Below are 22,622 nucleotides of genomic sequence, written 5' to 3'. Positions count from 1 at the left end.
CACAGACTTTTCACCTTCCTCATTAAAAAAGTGTATTGCACACCCATTTAATGCACACTGGCAAACGTGAATTAAATCTGCAAGTCTTCCTCTATTTGTCAATATTAATATATGGGGAAAAAATCCTATGAATAACTACGACTCCTGAAAACAAGCATAAAACCAAAATAGCTTTATAGTGAAGGACAAAGTGTTACACCCAACATATATGTTTTAATTATTATGTTCCAGATCCCACCATTTTGCAATTCTTGCCACTAATATAGCTGATTATGGTAACTTAAAATATTTTTCCATCTTGCAATTAAGAAACTATTAAGTACTGGGACATGTTCATAACTCTCTCTCATTACCACATTAGAAATCATTATTGTCACCACACAGTATAATGTAATGCTGGATTAATATAGTGGAAAATTGCTAATCATATAATAACATTTCAATGTTTTTATTGCATTAGCAAAACTGATTAGGAATAAAGTACAAATAATAAATAAGACAATTTTACAAGCAAGGAGAAAATTACAAGCAAAATGACAGCTCTGAGAATGCTGCCATACCAAATAATATAAATATCAATTATGTTATGCTTCTGGCTAGAATTTAAAATACTTCAGAGTTGCTAATACACAGCACTTTTGGAAATTAAATCTATTCTTCTGTGTCTTAAATAAAACTAAAAACTGTTATGGCCTTTTCTAATTGCAATGGAATTTGCAACCAAATGGGAATTATTTTAAAGGTTGGAAACCATCTACAATTTTAACTCCTGTTAAATTGTACATATTTTTAAGCACTACATTACAGCAAGAAAGTTAGCAGATAATTTCAAGTTTTGGCTAGGAAATAACTGTGTAATTTTAATAATTCCCTGTAGCATATTTAGATACTACACTTTTGACTTAGCATGTATGAAATGGAAAATGCCAACAGGATCCCATTTTTGTTAACATCCAAGTGTTTTTTTTCTAAGAACTTTCAAGCAACCACAAACACCACTTTTAATTTAAAACATCCTTTTTGTAGCATGCAAGTTCCAAAAAGCATGATGAAATATGAGATTACAACACAAAAGCCTTTCCCTTTTATCTGGCTTCATCTTGAATACTCTTTCAAAGTATGAAAGATTTATTATAAATGGATTAATTAGTTATTTAAATATTCTGAACAGTGCATATTGCTTCAAAAGCAGTTAACAGCATATATTCAGATGCTTCTGCAATTTCTTTTGCAATAAAGAATGCAAAACAATTGTAACACAACTTTTACTGATTTTAGGAAGTCTACTGTAATGCAGCTCACAGAATTTTAACTTACCTCAATAAAGTATAATCAATCTGACTTAATCTAAATGTAACTTTAACATTTAAAGATAACAGGAGACTTTAGACCTTTATTCATTACAGTAGATGTTTTTAGAAGTACTAAAAAGAAGAAAACATTGCGAAGTGTTGAATTTTCTACCTCTCAGACAATAATACTAACCTAAGGAAAGTGAAATTTTTATATCCCCTTGCTTCCAGCCTCTCTGCTAGATCCATATTAAATTACAGTACTAACTGATGCTGTGCCCACCAATGGTACACCTCACCATATACCCTCAGCCTCTGAGTCCAGACAGTTTTTGGCACATAGTTATTGTTAGAAGTTAACTCAAGCTCCATGCAATGCCAATAGCCACTGTGCATTCTTCCCTGTTGTTAAATATCCTCTCTTCTCACACGGTTTTAAATTAGAGAAGAAAGTGGATCTTGAATCCAGTAGATTGGGAATTTAATTCAATTGTGCAGAAGACTTTTGTCAGGACTGCTCATGATGAAAATGCATCTCCTCATCAGAGAGACAGACCTGAGCACATCCAAGAGTTTTGCTGCAGATCATTTAATTAGGGTGCTAAGAAATGGCAAAGGACATTCTGAATAAGGGTTTCCTGTACCCAGTGACTGCAGGGACTACTTCAGTATTCTTTGGGCTGATTACTTTTTGTCACAGAATGGTCTAGGTTGGAAGGGACCTTTTAAGGTCATCTAGTCCAACTCCCCTCCAATGACCATATTGAAGTAGATCTATATCTTGAAGTACATCAGGTTGCTCACAGCCCCATTCAACTTGACCTTAAATGTTTCCAGGAATGGAGCACCAACCACCCAGAGTTTCATTCTAAACATTTGCTTCCTTATATCTAGTCTAAATCTGCCACCTTTTAGCTGAATGTCATTATTCCTTGTCCTATCCCTACAAGGCCTACTAAAAAGCTTGTCCCCCTCTTTCTTACAAGCTTCCTTTCAGTACTGAAAGGCCAAAATAAAGTCCCCATGATGGTACCTTCTCTTCTTCAGGTTGAACAAACCCAGCTCTCTCAGCCTTTCCTTACAGGAGAGGTCTTCCTCCCTCTGATCATCTTCATGGCCCTCCTCTGGATGCAGCGCCCCAGGTCACAAGAGCAGAGGGGCAGAATCATCTCCCTCAATCTGATGGCCACGCTGCTTTTGATGGAGCTCAGGCTTTGGGCTTTGTGGGCTGCAAGTGCACATTGTGAGCCCATGTCCAACATTTCTTTATACTTCAATCAATTTCCTCCTTACCCTATTTGGCTCACTTGGTAAAGGCCCTTAAAAAGCTGGCTCTTGAAAATCTTTTGGCGTTTCATAGGAAGGAAAGAATATTCACTGACAAAGGCATAGCTGAGAATGTGAAGCATCACAGAACACCACTGAAACTTAATTTTCTAACAAAGGAAAAGAAAAAGCTTCTCTATATTTTGTTTCTTAAACTCACAGAGATACCAGTCTTCCTCTAGTAAATACCAGCACCAGGTATTTCCAGGTGTGAATACGATCGTGATTCCTATATCTAGTTGGGAAATACTATGTTTTATACTGCTAGGAAACACTGAGAAATGCAGAGGGAGGAGCAGTGAGATTACAGGTCTTTTAGAACTAAACCCAGTATGTGTCAATTTCTAAGTTCCCAACTTTGAAGATCCATTCTTGCAATACCCAAATTAAAGACAGAAATACAGAAAAAACCTACCTAAAATGCTTAAAAAGGACTCTTGAAGTAAAACTAACTTCAAAATTAATTGCTATTATTTGCTAGATGATATTTTAAATTTTATGTTCCAGTTGATTTTCCAAATGAGATATTTAAATACTCAGGTCTCCTTCATTTCAGTTTTATCACCATGCCAGTTCAGCACTTCCTGAAGAAAAAAAACCCAAAGCTCCAGAACTGAAAAGACTTACCCCGACATTTATTATGTTAAGTTATATTACAGAATCACAGAATCACTAGGTTGGAAAAGACCTTCAAGATCACCAAGTCCAACCCATGCCCCAACAACTCAACTAAACCATGGCACCAAGCACCACATCCAGTCTTTTTTTAAACACATGGTGACTCCACCACCTCCCTGGGCAGACCATTCCAGTACTTTATCACTCTTTCTGTAAAAAATCTTTTCCTAATATCCAGCCTATATTTCCCTTGGCACAGCTTGAGACTGTGTCCTCTGGTTCTGTCAGTTGCTGCCTGGAGAAACAGACCAATTCCCACCTGACTACAACCACCTTTCAGGGAGTTGTAGAGAGCAATAAGGTCACCTCTGAGTCTCCTTTTCTCCAGGCTAAACAGCCCCAGCATCCTCAGCTGTTCCTGCCAGGGCTTGTGCTCCAAGCCCCTCACCAGCCTTGTTGCCCTTCTCTGGATGCGCTCAAGCATCTCGCCATCCTTCCTAAACTGAGGGGCCCAGAAGTAGTGGAAGTGTAGTATCCACTTTCCCTCATGAAAGACTCAAGTAATGCAATTAAATCCATATCTTATCAAAGTGGCTCATATTTTGGCTTGGGTTTTTACAGTTTATTCATTTTTATCTGAAGTACAATCTCAGAACAATGTTCCTCTGAAGAACGAGGTGATAATTCCTGAAATTCACAGGAACAAGGGAAGACTTGATAGCAGGTACATAGCAACTCATTTATTCTTACAGAACAGATTTGTAAACCAATCATTTTCTATTCTACTGATAAAAACAAGCACTTAAATTATTGATATAATACATTTTTTTGTGTCCTGAAAAAAAATTTTCTTTTTTATTTGTCTCAGTGGAAATTTAAGAGCGTCTGCCTTGCTGTAATTCAAAAGCATTGCTTCAAGACCATTTTACTCACATAATCACCAATATATCACTGTTTTAAAATTAGAGGTTTAATAGATCCCTAAATTATTTTGTCATATAGAAGATGGGGTTTTCAACTTATACAAAGAAAATATTGTACCATAAAAAGCCCCACATCCAAAGAAGTTGGAACAGGCATTAAAAGCCTGAGTTTACCAACAGAAGCAAAGGTATCCTAGCAGGATTCCTAACCTTAACTGCATGGTGTCTAGGTAATGCACCACATGCCATGAAGAAGATCAATCAGAGATATGAAATTGTTACAATACCTAGACAGACACACTGCACTGAAGACAGCAAGTTGGTACACACTGAAAAGCTGCTACCTGTGCTTGCAGGATATTTTATTTCCTATTATAGAAACATCAACAGTCTTGAAAGTGAGGAAAGCAACATATTAGAACAAAGACATCCATTTGTTTTGTTTCATTATCCTAAAAACCTAAACATATGAGTAGATGCAAGTTAAGCTGCTACTATGATTAAATAACTCTGCTCTAGTACCACAGATAACTTCAGTAAGGAGAAAGCTGAGCCCAGGCACATTTTTGAGAAATTTTACATTATTGTGGATCAATCCCAATTGTAAATCTTTTTATTTCTAAGTTGTTATTGGAAGTGTTTGAAAGAAAGGCTATTTCTACAGACAAAGCTGACTTTTCTCATCCAGTACTTCCCTTCATGAGAAATTGATGGGTGCACATGCAACTTAATATACTGAGAGACAGGTATAGAATGAGACTCTAAAAGGTCAAAGAGAAAGTAGGTGAAATAAAACTGCCTGACACCATTCTACCAAGTGATGATCCACTTCCCCAGGAACAAATACTTTTACCTTCCAGTCCAGCCACAGAGCTAAATATTTCTAAAGGTACAACAACAAAAACCAAAAGACAAAAATAACCTCAAACAACCCAAACCCAAAAGTCCTTGTTTTCCCCTTAGCTGCCTTTCAATCTTGTCTGGACACTTCACTATGTTTATCTTGCTTTTTTCTTGCATCTGTAGTTATTTTAATCTGGAGAAAGCATTAAATAAAAATGGTTGTTATCATAAATAGCTAGTGAATAGCTACCTGGATTTCAGTTACCACTGAAATCTTACAGGTGGTTCAGAAGATCTGAGGTCACAAATTTCCCTTGAAAGAAAATTTATGGAGGCTGATCATCAGAAAAAAGTCTAGACAATATTCCAAAATTATATAAAATTCTCATAAAATATATTGCTTTACACTGACTTGCCTTATTTGAGTGCTCTATGAGTGCTTCTCTTGGGATGCACACATTGGAGTTCATACCTATAAATTACTTCCTTCTGTCTCTAAATTTCATTATTATTTCCAGTTGTAATTTTTAACAGCTCCTCTGTTTCTGTGGAGTACAGCCATCATGGGAGAGGGCAGAGCAGTGAGCTTTGATATTTAGCACCATGCTCTGTAGCCAGTTTCAGTATATAATAGTGTGCAAAACTGCAGCTTAGAACTGAAACTTTCAGTTGAACCTTAAGTTGCTGTGTTCTGGACCAGGTATATGATTTTTAGTTAGAATAACAAGCATGCAAGTCTCAAATGCAAGATCTGTATGTGTCACAGTAAAAGCACAGACTTGTAGTCAATAAAAAGCAAATTTTAAAAGCTCTGTCCTAGACTGAAGATCTTAAGCTGTACATAATTTTTAACAAAGTGTGACATTTGAAGCACTAACTTCTAGCAAAGGTTTCATCTTTCCATTGGTATCAGTTCTACACTAAGTTCAGTCCAAATATATTGATTTTCATTTATGTTCAGATCTTTCAGAAGCCTTTGACACTCCCTGCACTGATTTAAAGGAAATATACAATTATTTCATGTCTGCATACTGGCAGTATTCTATAACCTCCTGGGGTTTCATGTGAATTCAAACTACCATGAAGAAGACAACAGAAGTCTGAAAGACTCCATACAAGACAGCTCATGCAACAAAGATGTCACTTCCCATAATATGGAATTACTAAACTTACTGCTACTGACAGTACCAACAGCATTTGGATCCCTGAGCTGTGAGACAAACAAATAATGAATATGACTGTGGAAAAGCTGTTTCCACCTCTTCTTTTATTACACCTCTGATTACAACCCTCATATTAGCTCTGTTAAAATGAATGCTTACCCACATCCAAAGCCAAACTAATGAAAGGGCCGAGTAGAACAGCTTCATAAGAATGGCACAAGATGGGCATTTTTTGGAATGGGAATTTTTTGGAATTCAATCTGCTTCTAAAACTGATTCCTAAGAAGTGAAAAGTTATCATTCAATGAGAAAGATACAGAAGCATCAAGTGCTTTTCTTTTTAATCTTCCCTTACATATAAATTATATTTCATACTTGTATGCTACATATATTACTACTACAAAAAAATAAAAAGGCAAAAGAAAAAAGCACTCTCCTTGAAAGAGATGCAAATATCTACACTTCAAACATAACTCTATAGTACAGGCTGGATCCTATGTCTAGCAACAACACTCCCAAGCATACTCCAAAACCAAAGCAAAAAAAAGGAACAGTTTGGAACTGTTTATAGGTACTCTTTCCATAAGGACAGTGGAGACTGCTGCTTGTTGACAGAATAAGCAGCATCTGACAAATTCTGTACTAACAAAGAGCCACCAGCTCCTCCCTAAGCAGAAAAACTTTTTAAAAAGAAAACTTTCTAGTAAAGACATCTTGCCACTGCAGTCTGGGTCGCACTGTTTTAAGAGGGGAGGTATTTCTACTGTCCTGACAATAACCTGGAGTGGCTCCCTTGGAAAAAGGAATGCTCCCTTCTTCAAATCAGAACAAGGGAAGATTACAGACTCCTAAGAGGTACAGTGAGCTTGTATTAGAGAACAAATCCAAAGCAAACACTTGCAGAGATCTCAGGGTGAAGAGGAAATTGCACAGAATTTGTCTAGTGTCAAAAGCCATTTCAAGCCCCTAGACTACAAAGCAAAACCATCAAAAAAGTCCTAAAAAGAACAGAACAGGGTGGGATTTATTTTAAAACTTTTATATTTTAGCTGCCTCACCCACATAATTTTAAATTATAGCTTTGGAACTGGGAATATTTGGTGTTCGCATGCTCACAACAAAAAAAAAGGCATAGAAAAGAGATCATGGAAAGTGGAAGAAGTCACTTCTTATTAAGCAGTCACATTATAAAAGAGAACTTCAATGTCAGTGGTCAGAGAGTAGTTCAGAGTATGAGTTAGAAAAAAAATTTATGTCTTTTTTGTGTCTTTGATGGAACAGATTTATATTTTAATAGGCAAAAGCCTGCTTTCAGCTGTCTAAAAGCATTTTAAAAAATAGACACTTTTCAAAATGCTAATTAAATAAGAAAAATCTGACAAGAACCCAGGTCAGATAATGGTCAAATTCTTCCCCTCCTTCTAAACATTCTAGAAAAGAAGAAAGAATAATTAAAACTCATCTTGATATGACTAACAAAATAGTTTATCCATATATCTCAAAGAATGGACAGGAAAAATTACAAGATTAAAAAAATTACAAGAGTAAAAGAAAAACAGAGAACCCAAAATGCCAATTCACTCCATTATGTTGCAATTAAAAACCAATCATCCTACACATGTTATTGCTTGCTTGACTTGGAACACACTCAACTACTATACCTAAACATGGGTAATAAAGTATGCCATGCCATTCTCCATTTTGTGCGGGAAGTTGCTTTGGAATTTAATTATTAATCTTTAAATTGATTCTAAAATTTAACTTGGCCACAATACTTAACAGAAGCAAACCTGGATGTCAAGCTTGTGCTGCCTCACTAATTGTTCCACTGAGCTTCTTTTATTTGCAAGAAAAATATTAGGCTATTGACACAGGGGTCTCTTGGAAATGTACCTTCTGATGACCAGGTCACAGTTACTTATTCTTATAAGTATCTTAATTCTCAGTAACTTCAAACTTCTTTAACTATATATAAGAGTTAAATAAAATATCACAAAAAATATCTCATGGACAGAAGCCTGCTTTTTTTTTTTTTCTATTTGCATATATATTCTGAATTTGTGTGTACAGCTCAGATTTTAAAACAGAAACCTGCTTTATTTTTAGCAGGGCAGCTTTGAGTCATCTAGTCTACAATTCTAACACAGTTAGATTGTCACAGAAAATCACACTTAGTCTACTTCACAGCAGCATTCCCAGCATAAAGCTCAAATTTACATTATGTATGTAAATTTAAAAACTGTCACTGCTACAGTTTTTTAAATCATGTTAGTTCTTCTGAAAAAATTATATGTGTCATACCCAAAGCCATTATCCAACCATACCAGAAATAGGGTAGCAGAAAGAGAAAATTTTCCTTTGATTCCTGCCAACTTGCTCTTATATTTGTGACCCAACAGTCTCAGCTCATTCTAGATCTCTGGATCCTAGAACATGCTTAGTAGAAAACAAGGCTTGCAGTTTCTTACAGAACTACTGCAAAGAATTTTAAAAGTAGATATATCTTCATCAATAGTGATGGCAAAATTTGATAAGTTCCCAGTTTAGAGGGCCATGGACCAGCTTGTAATAAAAAACCTAACTAAATAGGCAGACAAATGCTTATTTGAGACTAATTATTTGAGAATAATTTCTTTGGAAGAAAACCAAAACTTTTAATGTAAAGCATATAATTGTTTAAAAATGCAATTAATGATACAATTTTCATTTAATAAAGTTTTGAAAGTAATAGTTGAAAAAACTTTACAGTGACTTAAATAGGCAATCCCTGAAGACTTAATCATGTGTTACCATCATTTATAAGATGGGAGTAGGGCAGATTGTTCTAAGCAGCAGTAGTTAGCAACTTCTCACAGCAATTTTAAAAGGCAATGCATGTTACCATGTTATCAAGGTATCTGCATTTCACACGTGCTAACCATTACCAAAATTAAATTGGGGATCACTTAGTACAATTACACTAATGCTAAATCTTGGACTACCTCACAACTATCTTTAGGAATATTCATAAATAAAGGATGCAATAATCTGAGATCAAATTCCCTCTCACAACAGTGCAGGGGCCCATGCAGACATAGCTGGACCCCCGTGAAAGATCCAGATGAGTTCCTGTAATGTGCATCCCCTAGGGAAGAAGAGCTGATTTCCTGGGTTCTCAGCCAGGTGACCAGCTCTGACTTACGAGAAGGAACAGATTTCCATGGGAGAGTTTAGTGGTGTTTAAGCAGCAGCCTACCAATCTCTTTGCCAGGAACCCTTGCCCTCACTGCAGGAACAATTCACTGTCTCATGACGTATCTACTGAGCTACCCTAGGTGACAGCCTGGTAAATGAAAATAAACCAGCACCTATGTTCTCCCAGTATTCCAGCCTGCAGGTTGCAGCAATTCAGCAGCTGTTACAGAATAAGCTGACCCATTTTGTGATCACAGACAAGAACTGCTGAAGCCACACAAAAGTCAGCTCTTTTCATCCATCACACCCACTGGAGTCTCTGTTTGTACACAATCTTTTTTAAAAAAATGAACAATGAATACTAACAATGTTAAATATTAATGTCAAAAAGTTTCCTTTTTTATTTAATAATAATCTACTGTAAACTATGGAATTAATCTATAGTCATGCAGAATTTATTCCACAAAAGATGCATGAGAAAGGCAGAAAATCTTAGCTCATCTTAAGAGTTCCAGTGAGTTCTCAAAAACTGGTTTTAAAAACCAAAACCCATTTACTTTATTTACAAACTAAGAATATGAGATCACTGATTTCAGGCTGTATTTTTAAAAGACAAGCTAATCAACTTAATTGATCTTCCAGCTCACTTATACCACTACAAAGACAATAAAATAAAGATGTATTCTTAGGGTTTACAAGTAAGTGTCAACACATTAGTGCTACCATTGGCAGAACAAGAGTAAATAATTTTATTGAATTAGTTTATTTGCCAGACTGTAATGTCATGAAGAAACTCAGTATAATTGGGTGTAGTCATTTCACTTCAGTAGGATCTCTAAACTTCACTCTGCTCATACTGATGTATATGTAATATATGTGTATGTAATATAAAGTATGTCTTCTATAAGTAAATATCATTCAACTCCACAAAGTCTGCATCTAACTCCTAAAGATGCCATAGTAAATCAGAGTATTCTTCTCATAAGAAAAATAGAAAAAATAAAACTATGTAGAAGCAAACAAGTTAAATACTTCAGACATTGTTCAGTTAGTCCTGTGAGGATGGAGGAAGAGTGAAAGATAGATCCTTAGGAACAGGATCTTGCATAGCAAGGCAAAGGATGAAGAATGTAGCTATTACACATAAAGGACTCTTCCTCACTCTAAAGTGAAAAAAAACCCTCAGTTAAAAGCAGAACATAAGCACAGCACTTGAAGTGAGTAACTGCCAGCTTTCAGTACTTTATGGGTACAATACAGCAAAAAACTAAGTGGAGCTGCTGCATATTTTTTTGTGCTTTAAAAAATTCACATTATACAACAGCCATATTTTTACCCTTCAGGTCTTGTGACCATTTTGAATGGAACTCCAGTAATATGAGGTAAATACTCTGGTACATTTTCTGCTACAGTTGAGATTATAACAGGCCTAATCCATCCAAATATTATTTTGCAGCAAGAAAAATAAAACTGTGAAACTCAATGCATATCAATGAGATCAAATTTTAGAAAAGGCTTTTTTTTGCGGGGGGGGGGGGTTTGTTGTTTGTTTTTTGGGCTTTTTTTATTTTATTATTAGACATATGTACCAATAACAAGATAACCTACAGGCCTACTCTTATGGATCAGGGTGTAAGTGAACTGCTAATGGAGTAGTCCTAGGATTAGACCTCTCTATTGGGAATTAATTTCTTTGAAGAAAGCAGCACATAATGCTAGTCACTGCAAAAGCCACTGAATCACAGTCTGCTGATGTGATTGACAATTTGTCCCTTTTAAATCATGCTCAGGATCCTAAAAAAAGCATTACTGTACCTCCTGACAAATCAGTCCTTACCTCTGTGCACTGTTAAAAAGTTTAAGTAAATTCCTGTATTAAATTTCTATTCTAAAAAACCACTCCATCATATGCATAAGAAAGAGAAAGGTATACTAATTTATTACAGGCCTACAATGTAAGTTAGCAGTAATCAAAAGTAGAAAATCAGATATACATCCTCTTGGACTGAGCACTAATCATTGAAGGAGAGAAAACAATGGTTTCAGGCAACAAACCTGTGGATACATCTAAAAAATATGTAAGGAACTTACACCAATATATTTAAGCTTTCTGAGGGAAGAATTTCCAGGAATAGTATATTATAAAAGGTGCATGGAGTTCTTAGCTAACAGCAAGATTGTCAATATTTGTATTAAGGAGGGGGGGAAAGAAGTATACTTCCAACAGGAAGCATTCCAGAGATGTGCAAGAAACCTCTCTAACTTGGCATTTCAGATTTCCAGGGCAATTAACTCCCCACTGTATCACATCACTTAACATTAATTAATTGCTAAAGATGTAGTTATGCAACTTATTGAGCTGCTAAGGATAAAACAGCTCCCGAGCTCCCAAGGCTTGAGTGGCACACCAAATTAATATCAGTGAAGCACAGGGATTTACCCTCTCTTCTGAGATTGCCAAATCAAGCACTCATTCTCCTTCCAGTGTCAACCAGTGGGAGCAAGTCAAATAAATGTCAGTCAAGCCATCTTGACAAACTTTCCTCTGCTGCATGGAAAGTTTTATGGGGCAAAATGTTCTGACAAAGTCCCACTGTCATTCTGCACACAAAACATTGGGGGGTTCACATCATGGCATCTTTGGAAACAGGTACCCTTACTGTGGGTTACTGATACTTTCAGATTCTTGCTTAAAAGGAGAAATTCCAGCCTGCACTAATTACTGCATTGCCTAGAAACAGCTTAATTTTCAGGATAAGTATAAATTAGGGAATGTGCTAATTAATATCACTCATATATAGCACATCTTAAAAGTTAAAGGTAGCGTTGCCTCAGGGAAAAATAGAATCAAAAACCAATGAAGTTTGAGTTCTCTCATTCAGCATTCAGGTGGACTATAGCTTAGAGACAGAGTCTAAATTCCTTCGTTGCTTTTGAAAAATCTGAAAAAGTTTTTACAGCTTCAAAACATGATGTTATCATAGCTAAAGAGGCATGTAAGCTGAGTCAAGCAGCAGAGGCAGCTGAATTGCATACCCAGAAAGAACCAACTGCTACCATTTATATAGTGCTTTTTGAATCCATGTGGGTGACTGATATCTGATTACTCCAGAATACAGAAACAGTTTCTAACCATTTAAATAAATTACAATTTTGGATGGATGAACAGAGGCTGCATATGTACGCTGAAGCTCACTCAAACACACTGAAGAAGAGAGAGTTTCAAGGTTCTGTCTGAATGGATTTAGCAGGAATGTGATGGTACAACTCCTTTTCTGTTTTTCTAAAATATGCCAGATCCAAAATCACTCTGAAGATCATCTTCCTACAATGCTACTGATGTTGCTGGCCAGGAGCAAGACCTGAAAAAACATGTGAATATGGTTCTTGTACATCAGACAGACAAGTCCATGGGACCAGCAGTGAACCACTCAATTCCATACCAAAGCGATGCACAAAAGAAGACATTTGTCTTGCAATGTTTAACAGTTACCATCTGTCTCATAACAAAGTCTGTTGTCAAACTGACAATGGTGTAACTGGAACTCTCTCATTTTCAGAAGGACAGATTCAGGGACCTGGCATTGCATAATCTGAAAAACTGCCACAGGCGCTTTGAACCTTCATTTTCTTTTTCCAACCACCCTGATATTGGCTGAAATTATATTCCCAAGTCTACAAATATACACAGAGCTGTACACAGCTACTTTCCAGCGTACAGAAAAAAGCCTCACTATCAGCAGCCTCAAAAAGTCAGGTTTTCCAGTGCACTACTGCATCTTGCATCATCTGATCCATAACCACATAAACAATGGATGGGCTTCCTTCATGAGCACAAAGAAAGCTTGACAAGTCCCCAGCTTTGTAATCTGGGAGGAAATTTGCTTACATTTTTGCAAATTGTCATTAGGATAAAAAGGTTTTGTTGCTTTTTTTTTTAACTGTCCACATACCTCTGAATAAGGCTTTGAAAATCATCCTAGCTACAGCTGAGTAAAAGGTCTGGCAATTTTCTCTAAGATGTTCCAAAAAAATCTAGGCAACTCTCAAATGTTACAAAATTTCTCTGACATCTGTACTGATCAGTTTAGGCATTACACCAGTTTCCCAAGCTGCATGTTTTAATTCTGATGAGGAAAGGCTCTCTGCTCTGTAACAAGCAGGGACACATCGCTGTGATGTTCGACACAGACTGATTTGGAAACACACATGAATGACAGCATGTGCTTGAGAGAATAAGTAGCTCAGGAAACTGAAGTCATTGGCATGTGGTACTGTCTGCTGTGACACTATCAACAGGACACCATTTCTGCCATAGTGGGAATAGCCACTGCTGTATTTCCAGAGAGACAAACTTAAATGACTGGTTTTGTTAGCTCTGAGGCATGGTTTGCTACTCCTTCAGCACACACACATCTCGTTGATTAGGACTGATCACACAGAACATTGAGGACATCTGTTTAAGAGATCCACTTAACTGACTAGTAGAATATAAATTTTAGTAAGGTATAAATAAGAAAGAATTAGCTTGTAAGTCCCAGCTCTTTGTCTGGTTTATCTTCTTTTACATGGAACAGGTTTGAGAAGCAGGTATGTGCACTTGCAGGACAGCACATGGTGCTGACAGAAGACCACACTGAGAATGCTACCCCAGCAAGGCAGAAACATGTGAGACCTGGCATAGAAAGAAGCACACATCTCAGGATTTTTTTGAAGAGAGGGTAAGGCTATTACCCCTAAGTTTATTAAACTGTACCAAACAGAAAATTGTTTAGCAACCCTTTTTGTACATTTTCTTAAAAGCTGGATTAAACCACTGAAAATATTGGAAACACATGTTTGATGGGGCCACTAAGCCCATATGAGCAGAGCTGCTTAAGGAATGAAGCTGTTTAAGGAATATCAAGCGTATGGCCAAAACTAACTCTGAGGAATTTAACATTCTGGTCCAAATGGTTCAGAAAGCAAAAAACCTACCTCTCTGAGCAAAAAAAATGACCTATTTCCTTTTGGTTAGAAAGAAACAGAGCTAAATGTTCTTTGTTTCACTAAGTAGGAGGAAAAAATTGTTTAGGGGACTCACTTGCACTTTCTTGGAGTGATGGTCCAGAAACAGTTTTTGGAGAAAGCTATTCATTGCATAAGTGATTTTAAGCACACGATTAAGCAGAACATTTCTAGTCGATGGCATGATTGATTTCATAAAAAAATGATAGCTCCTGCAAAGTTGTGTCAAGATGAAAGAATTGAGAGTGTGCTTAGGGTGACCCCTCTGATAGCCTTTCCATTATCTCCATTCCAGTTATGCATGTTCCATACATTTTGAAGTCTGTTCCTGAGCCAAATCTTACCTCCTGCTATGCCTCAGTCTAATCTACTGCAGAGAAGTAATCCAGAAATTCTCACAAGTCAGGAAAAGATTAAATTCATTAGTTATATGTTCATTTATACAGAATGACAGCAGAGTGAGGAGGAAACCACTAAAGGACTGATGGATCCCTGTGTTATGGATCTCGTAGATTACATTCAGTAAGTACTGCTTAGCCAAGGGTACTTCTTGGCAAATAGGTATCAACTTCACTTTAAAACCATGGAATCAGCTGCAATGAAGCTACTTAGATGCTCACAAGATTACAGCTCATATTGTTTACAGAATGCAGCTCTGTGCCTGCAAGTATTCTTCATAGATAATTTTTTAATTTTACATATTATTTTTGGATTAAGCATGAAGTGACCCAGTAGACAGACGTGCTTAATATAAATCCAAGGTTTGGCTAATTACACACATAACAAGCAGTAAAAATTTAAAATACTTCTAAGAGTATGCTCTCTTTAGAGCATACCACTTTTTACAAACAAGCATGAATCTGTTCATTTTTCAAAGCTAAATTCTCATACTTATGAGTTCATTAGAATGCTAAAACGCACAATCCTTTTAGATTAACAGAACAAGTTAATCATAATGGAAGAATGAAAATTTGGATTAATTTACAACCGCTTGAAATAGAGGCTGATATTCAGAAAAGTGCCATACTTCCCTGATGTGCATTCAAAAGTTCAACATAATTTAGCATATTATTCTCTTTTAATGTTATCCCTCATTTAAAAGTCATTCCAATCAACACTTTATTTACTCTTAATAAAGACATACTCTAGCTTAAAGCCAAACTTCTTTAAAGTATCTAATGACAGGATGCATGCTTTTCCCAAAAATGTTGTACAGCTCCAAAATTGAAATGTTACAATTAGATGGCAAGAAGTAATGCGGAAAGAAAGAGGGAGTTATGATGATTTTCTCAGGTGTGATTATACAAACATTATTGTGAATTCCCAAGAGTTCTCTTTATGAAAGCTTCCCAAAAATTCAATTTTACATTTTCCCTTTACCTGCCAGTCCTACCAATTCAAGTTGAAATGCGTCAAGCTACATTCTTCTAAGCTCACATTGCATCAACAGTAATAAAACTTGTGTAATGAGAATTTCAGAATTCTACCAAGGATTAATAAACAATAGAATATGGGATTCTCTAGCTGCTAAGTTAGATTCACAGCAATACTAGAATTGCTAGAATAAAAATAAGCTATTAAGAAATAGGACAAAAACCAGGAGCACCCATTCTGAGGATGAATATTGTGCCATTCCTTGTAAGTATTTCCAGAAAAACAAGAATGAAAATGTGCTGTTTGTTGCCAAGGTCGTGTAGTTTAAAATCCAAGCTATAAAATTCTATCAAGTTGAACTTGAAATCCAGCACTTGTGTTAGAAAGATAAAACTTCAAAGACTATTTCTTGCAGTTCTAACCTCAGCACTCCAAAAGCAAAAGAAATGCTGATAAAAATCATGCAAATACAGCCTGGTCAGCAATACTTGCCCTCTCTGCATGTGTAAGCTGTTTGCTTTACATACTTTAAAGTCATGAGCCCTATTAAAAGACTCAGAATTTTTTTTTTTTTTTTTTTTTTTACTTTCCAGATCAATGTCTGTTGTTAGATGGGCACAGGCTTAACTAAAATTACGGAAGGAAGCTGAGTAGTAGTAAAACACTGTCTCTATGAATCTGAATTTAGTTTGTTGGCAGAACCCTAAAACAATACATTATTTATGAACTGCATGCAGTTACATGTATGCATATTTTATAGATTTAATATAATGGATCCAATCATCTGGAGAGATTGCAAGAGCTCAGATTAAAGCAAGATGTCACATATCATATTAGATATAAAGCCAAAATTTAATGAGACAAGTAAAGGTCAGAGAAGCACACTGCAGTTTCAATTTGATACCCCTACACTTCTTGTTCTTAAGCATGCTTCACAACTTCAAACATACAGCAAAACTAAAAGTTTGTATAAAAGGATAATTCTAGTGCCAAGCAAACAGGAAAGTTAAACTTCGGTTTCTATTCCAGAAACTAAAGGACTGCAATTCAGTCATCCTCTCTAGTCCTCATTTTCTGAAGTATTATCAAGCAATGTTTAGTGACTGATGACTGATCAACTGAAACTTGATCCAGCAAAGTTATCAACATGTCTTATTGGTGGGTTAAGGAAAAAAAAAAACAACCCAACAACTGTGTCTAATTGCAATATAGCACCTTTAGAAGCACATTACCTGCATTTTTACTGATTATCAGGATTCCATCTGTTTTCTGTATTGCAGTCAGGAAAGCCCTTTGTTATTCCTTTTACCCTCTTCTTGTTCTTTACATTCTGTCCCTATTTTGCTGCTGAGTACTAAAGTCTCAAACAAAAAGATGCTTCAATAAGAGTTGTCTTTAAGGCCTTACAAGTACTCAATCTGTCGTAGTGAGCCATCTTTATTTTGCAGGTGAACAAATTGACATGCAAGAAGGATTAGAAATGACAAGGAAAGCAGATTGGTAAGGAGAAACAAGAACGGGACAGTGAGGGAATACAGAATCAGAGCAACATTGGGATTTTTACACTGTTTTTCTCTTTCCATATTACTTATTAACTTTTCTCTCAGTTTTGTCATTTCTCTCACATTGTCTCCACTTTTTTCACTTCTTTGTCTCCATTACTCTCCTAATATGAATTAGTATTTCCAAAGCATAATTTGCTGTTAATTTAATCTCATTAAGGAATGACTAAACTGTTGTCTCATTTATTTTATCTTTTCCATTTTTATGCCTGCGACTGTCATTTCGAGAATATATCAGTCACTTCCACCCCTGCCCCCTTTCATGTCATGAGTCAAGCCATGATAATAATGATTCCCTAATTCTTTCCAGGATCAGTTCAAACAACTTTAATATTCCAGAAAACCTAACCATAAACAGCTTTAGCACTGCTCTTGAATACTTTTACATTGTTCTTGGTACTCCCTTTCACCATTTTTAGATATTTTTAAGAAATATTATTATACTTCTAAAAATGCTTATATAACACACTTTTGAAGAGTGTGGTATTTCTGAGTTTCTGCCCCTTTGTCACTTATCTTCCATCCTCTCAATGTTTAGCAATAGAAGAATTTTTCCTTTGCTCTTTCCTTTCCTTTTACAGAGCTTTCCCTCTAATGTATGATATAACCCTGCTTCCACATTTCATTTTGTGGAAATACGTCTTCCACATTGTACATTAGAAGCATTTCTACAAAAAAGAAACTTTTCAATTGTCCCTCATATATCCAGACTTTCCTCTTTTTCTGACCCTGCTGAGATACCCTGTCCACATAATGTCTGCTTTGGGCAGTCAACAGGGCCAACCTTCGGCTTTCTGATTTTCATGGTGCCCTCCAACTATTGCTCAGTCCTGCAGAGTGCCACACACTCTCCTGCTCTGCTGCAAGACAACACTGAAAAAATACAGAGATTCCCTTTCATACCTTACCAGCCAAATTCCTCCTTCAAGGCTGCACTTCATGTCTTTCCTTTCCGTTAACATGCTAGAAAAAAAAAAAATCTAACTCTGCTCTTCACAGCTTAACTGCAATTCTGGTTAATTCTTTGTAAACTTCTAAAATCTTCACTTCCTTTATAGTTTATGCTGCTTTAAATTTTAGTTCCAAACCCCATGATTTAAGCTTCATTTTCTTCCCAGTTTTCTTCGTAATTTAAAACTTCTTCCTATTGGCTCTTTCTGTGATTACCATCTCAAATTTTTCACACATGACAAATACAGTATTTCTAAGACTTTTTTTCTTAAAGAAATTGGCTTTCTCTGCTCAGAATCAGAGAGAGAGCATTTCTCGAGTAGAAGATACTACCTTTGCAGGTACAAAGGAAATATCCAAAATATATGAGCACATGTAACAGATGATGATGTGCTCATACATCATGAGCAGATAGATGATCACCAGATGTAAGCAAGCATCTGACAGGTTCATTTTCCCTTTTTAAACACGTTATATACTCTAAAGTTTCTCCACCCATTGCCTTTGGGTATTTTTGTTTCAACATAGTGTTGCTTTTCTGACCTTTAAAGAGGGTCTATCTGTCTGAAACAAACAATTCCAGCACTTTGAGCTGCTTCCTAAGTTCTTCCTTTTTTTTGAATTTAATTTTTTTTCACTTTTCCTATTACACTCCTTAGTAATATACTCTTTCCACTCACAACTCAACTTTAAAAAAAGCAATTTGTCAGACTTCAGGGCCCATTTGTTCATTTTCAACTATTCTACTCAGTTGCATTTCATTGTAGTCGGGTTTCCAAGAATGCCTTTCTTTAATATGTTATTATTTCTGACTATTAAACAGTTGGAGCAAACCCTTTTAGGTGTTATCTCTCATTTTATAGCACACTTTTTCAAGCTTTTCACATAATGTTAAGAAATTAGTAAGAGCTGTATTCTTAGCATTTCTTCCCTGCATCTTCTCACAGAGAATCCACATTCACTCTAAGTGTGGCATTCTGAACTTATTTATTGATCCTTTACTTCTCAGTCACCAGATAAGCTTCTTAAAATAGTGTTTCTGTCTCACATTACTTTCAACAAATATATATTTAAGTTGGCTCTCTCTAAGGTTAACAACACACTCTTTCTCTCCAATAAGCCAATGAATATTGCTTCAAAAACTCTTCCAGAATTTCTAATTTAATTTTTGGTTTACATTTCAACTTTTTTCCTATCCTTGTTTTTTTTTTTTTTTTTTCCTTCTGCTAAGGCTTACAGAAAAAAATCTTTCAAGATTTTCAGAATTTACTTTCTTCCCCTCTCTCTCACTCTTCCAGCTCTCTTTTTAAAAGTCTTTTAGTGATGTGATGTTATTCATGCACAACTGTTTAAGTTTCAATCATATTTAAAAGAGAAACTAGGAGATGACAAACCTTCTGGAGACAAATACAATTCCAGATGGCAACTGGAGCTGAATGAGGCTCCCAGCTCTGAGCCAAGATAAAGGAAAAGTTCACTGACAAAACCTAATCAGTGTAAGAAAGGCACATTAACACAGAAATACCTACATTTCACTGATTTAAATGTCATCTATTTTCTTGACTCTATATGGGTTCTGTGTACTTCACAGTATAATTATTGAACAATTCCTGGACTGATAGATTAATGACAGCTAAAGAATGAAACACAGTTTACTAATAAATTAGCTAATGCCACAGAAGTCACTTCAAGGAGAGATGGAATTGAAATCCTGGGCTCCTTGAACACTTCAAAAGTTTAGAAACTCAGAGTCTGTCACATACATTCGCTTCTAAACCTCCCCAGACTAAATGCAGCAACAGAAGCAGAATTTCACATCTCTCAACTAATAAAGAGTTCCAGAACTCCCTCCAAAAGGTTCACCTCTAATCAGCTGTCATGAAAAGGCACCACCTTTACACCATCGCCATAGGTCAAGCAATAGTGACATCTGATAGAAAATTATTCCAGTAACTTGAGCTTCATTGATCAAGATATTTTGCAAAAGTATCAGAAGCAAAAACTTGTCTTGATCCCATGGTTAAAAAAAAAGCTTAGAAAGCTATCTTTTAAAAACACAGCCATTTCAGAATACTATATACATTAAAACATATGCAATATTTTTTTTTAAATCAAGACATTTTTTAAAATTTTTTTTAAATTGTCTTTTTAAATCAAGACAATTTTTTTTTAATTCAAGACATTTGGGGTTTCTGAAAATTAAAACTTTAGTAAGGAAAAAACAATGTTTTGTAAAAGGAGCAATAATTATGAACATAATTTTTTCCCTTTTATGGGGGGGGGCAAAGGAGGGAGCAACCTTTATTGTAATATAATTTTATTTCTTCCAAATGTGCATTTAATGCTATCTGGCAGTCAGTTTTAACTATACAGGGAGCCTCAAAGTTAATATGCCAGGATCATTAGCAAGAAGATCCAAAGTGCCATTTGTGTATTTTTCAATAGAATTTTTACATCCCTCATAATATAAAAACATGCAGACAGGTATATGCTTGAAAGTGTTGTGACAAAAAGCATACTTTAGTTATAGAAAACGTAATATACCTGAAACTAAATTCATCATTACTGTTGTTCATCATACTCATAGCCAGAAACATTCCCACTGTATAAAAGAAAGTTTTATGTTTCAGTCTTTTATGGACAAACTTTGAGGTTCTTACAGGATAAATGTGATAAAAATCACAGAATAATGCAGGCTAGACAGGACCTCTGCAGTTCTCCAGTCCAACACATCAGTCAAAGCAGAGACAGCCTCAAATTTAGATTTGCCTGACCAAAGGACTCATCCTGGTACATTATGAAAATCTTCAAGCACAGAGACTCAACTTCACTGTTTAACAACTGTCACTGTGACTTTTCTCAGTGTAAGATTCCTGACTGCACCCAGAGACCTTGTCCTCACCTCTTCTCCTTGCAGTACACATCTTTGACAAAAGCTTTTCACTTTTGGTACACTGGAGGTGTAGCTATAACCTTTGCAAAACACTTGTGAGAAGACCAGAGAGCACAACTACAAAACAAGTCACACACACCACTACCAGCATAGGCTGAACAACAGATTCACAAGTAGCCACCCTGCAGCGTTCATGATGAAACAGACAACACAGAGCAGATTCAAATACAGCACTTGAAATTATCAATAATTCTTTGCTAAGCAAGAACAAACCTGGGCCACTTTAATGGAATTTTGAGTGGAACCACCAGCATGATATTCTACTTTGAACTTTTTCACAAGTTCTTCAAATCTGTTAAGAAAAAGTAGAGAAAAAAGTTAAACTTTGCAATTTTTTTTCCAAAACAAGTCATGAAGATTAGAAGTACATGACATCACATTGCTTGAAAACAAGAAATTCACACACATCAACTGTTACACATAATGCAAGCAGGAAACATTCCTTTAGCGTCTGTCCAAATCACAATACAAAGTGTGACATCAAATTGAACTCTTCACCTAAAAGTTGTGAGTGGAGCATACAACCAGGGGGAAAAATTATCTGGAGCATAAGCTCAACTGCAAGCTGTTAGAACTGAACTGTTAGATTGGTAAAGTATATGCTTGAAGAAAAATTACATAAATTAAGATTTTCAGATACTTATTCCACCTCATTAAATTTTATATTCTGTTTCTAGCTTAAGACAGAAGATTGAGCAGATCTGGTGTCTAATTCAAAATAAACTTAACCCAAACAATACTGCTATATTTTAAGATTTCATATGAAATAGTACATTTTGACAGGTGAAGAACTTTGATGAACAAATCCAGCAGTATGTGAGAAAATTTGATAACAGAAAAGGTGTCTCCAGGTGAACTTTCAAACCCTTCAAGCCATATTACTATGAAAATATAGAATTCTCTGTCAACATTCAATAGTATATTAGGTTTGAATACTAAAACAAATGTTTGAACTTTTAAGAGAAGTATCTACCCTCATATTTCAGATCACACTTTCTGGTTAAGACCCAGCGACTGTAAGGCACTGTTCATTGAGTAGGATATGTGTTACAGCTCTGATCAGAGGATACAACCACTCAAGAACAGCCTCCTCTCTGGCCACAGGCTCTAGAAAAGGGAACTGGAATGAGGAAGTAATGGAGTCTACAGGGAGGCTATGCACAAACACTGCATCATGCCTTTAAATTCCAAGCACACTTGAAAATGAGTGGATTAAACAGCACAATTAGGAACCTCAGAAGATGTCAGACTCAGAAGTACTCCTGCAGGCCAGTCAAAATGTTTACTGTAAACTTTGTTTGCGGAGATGAGGTTCAAAATTACCTCCATTACCCTAATTTTAATAGTATGTATTTGCCTTTAATGCCTATTAACTTTAACTTCAACAAACAAAGCTTGCCCAGGTAGATGTATTCCAATATATTTGATTGTATTTA

At 35.9% G+C, this 22,622-nt stretch overlaps 1 protein-coding gene across 2 annotated transcripts in view; it reads right to left on the bottom strand.

Annotated features, from left to right (window-relative positions):
- The window catches only part of ADK (adenosine kinase), a 271,769-nt gene that overhangs the window by 178,237 nt on the left and 70,910 nt on the right, over positions 1-22,622 (bottom strand). For both annotated transcript variants that reach the window (XM_053984208.1, XM_053984209.1), the window contains exon 4: positions 21,400-21,478. In XM_053984208.1, coding sequence (XP_053840183.1) covers positions 21,400-21,478 — 79 coding nt within the window. The remainder of the gene's footprint in view (positions 1-21,399; positions 21,479-22,622) is intronic.

The sequence above is a fragment of the Vidua macroura genome, chromosome 8 (genome assembly GCF_024509145.1).
Source record: "Vidua macroura isolate BioBank_ID:100142 chromosome 8, ASM2450914v1, whole genome shotgun sequence".
Lineage (NCBI taxonomy): Eukaryota > Metazoa > Chordata > Aves > Passeriformes > Viduidae > Vidua > Vidua macroura.
The sequence above is the reverse complement of the archived record's forward strand: the minus strand, read 5'-3'. Positions and strand labels throughout refer to the sequence as shown.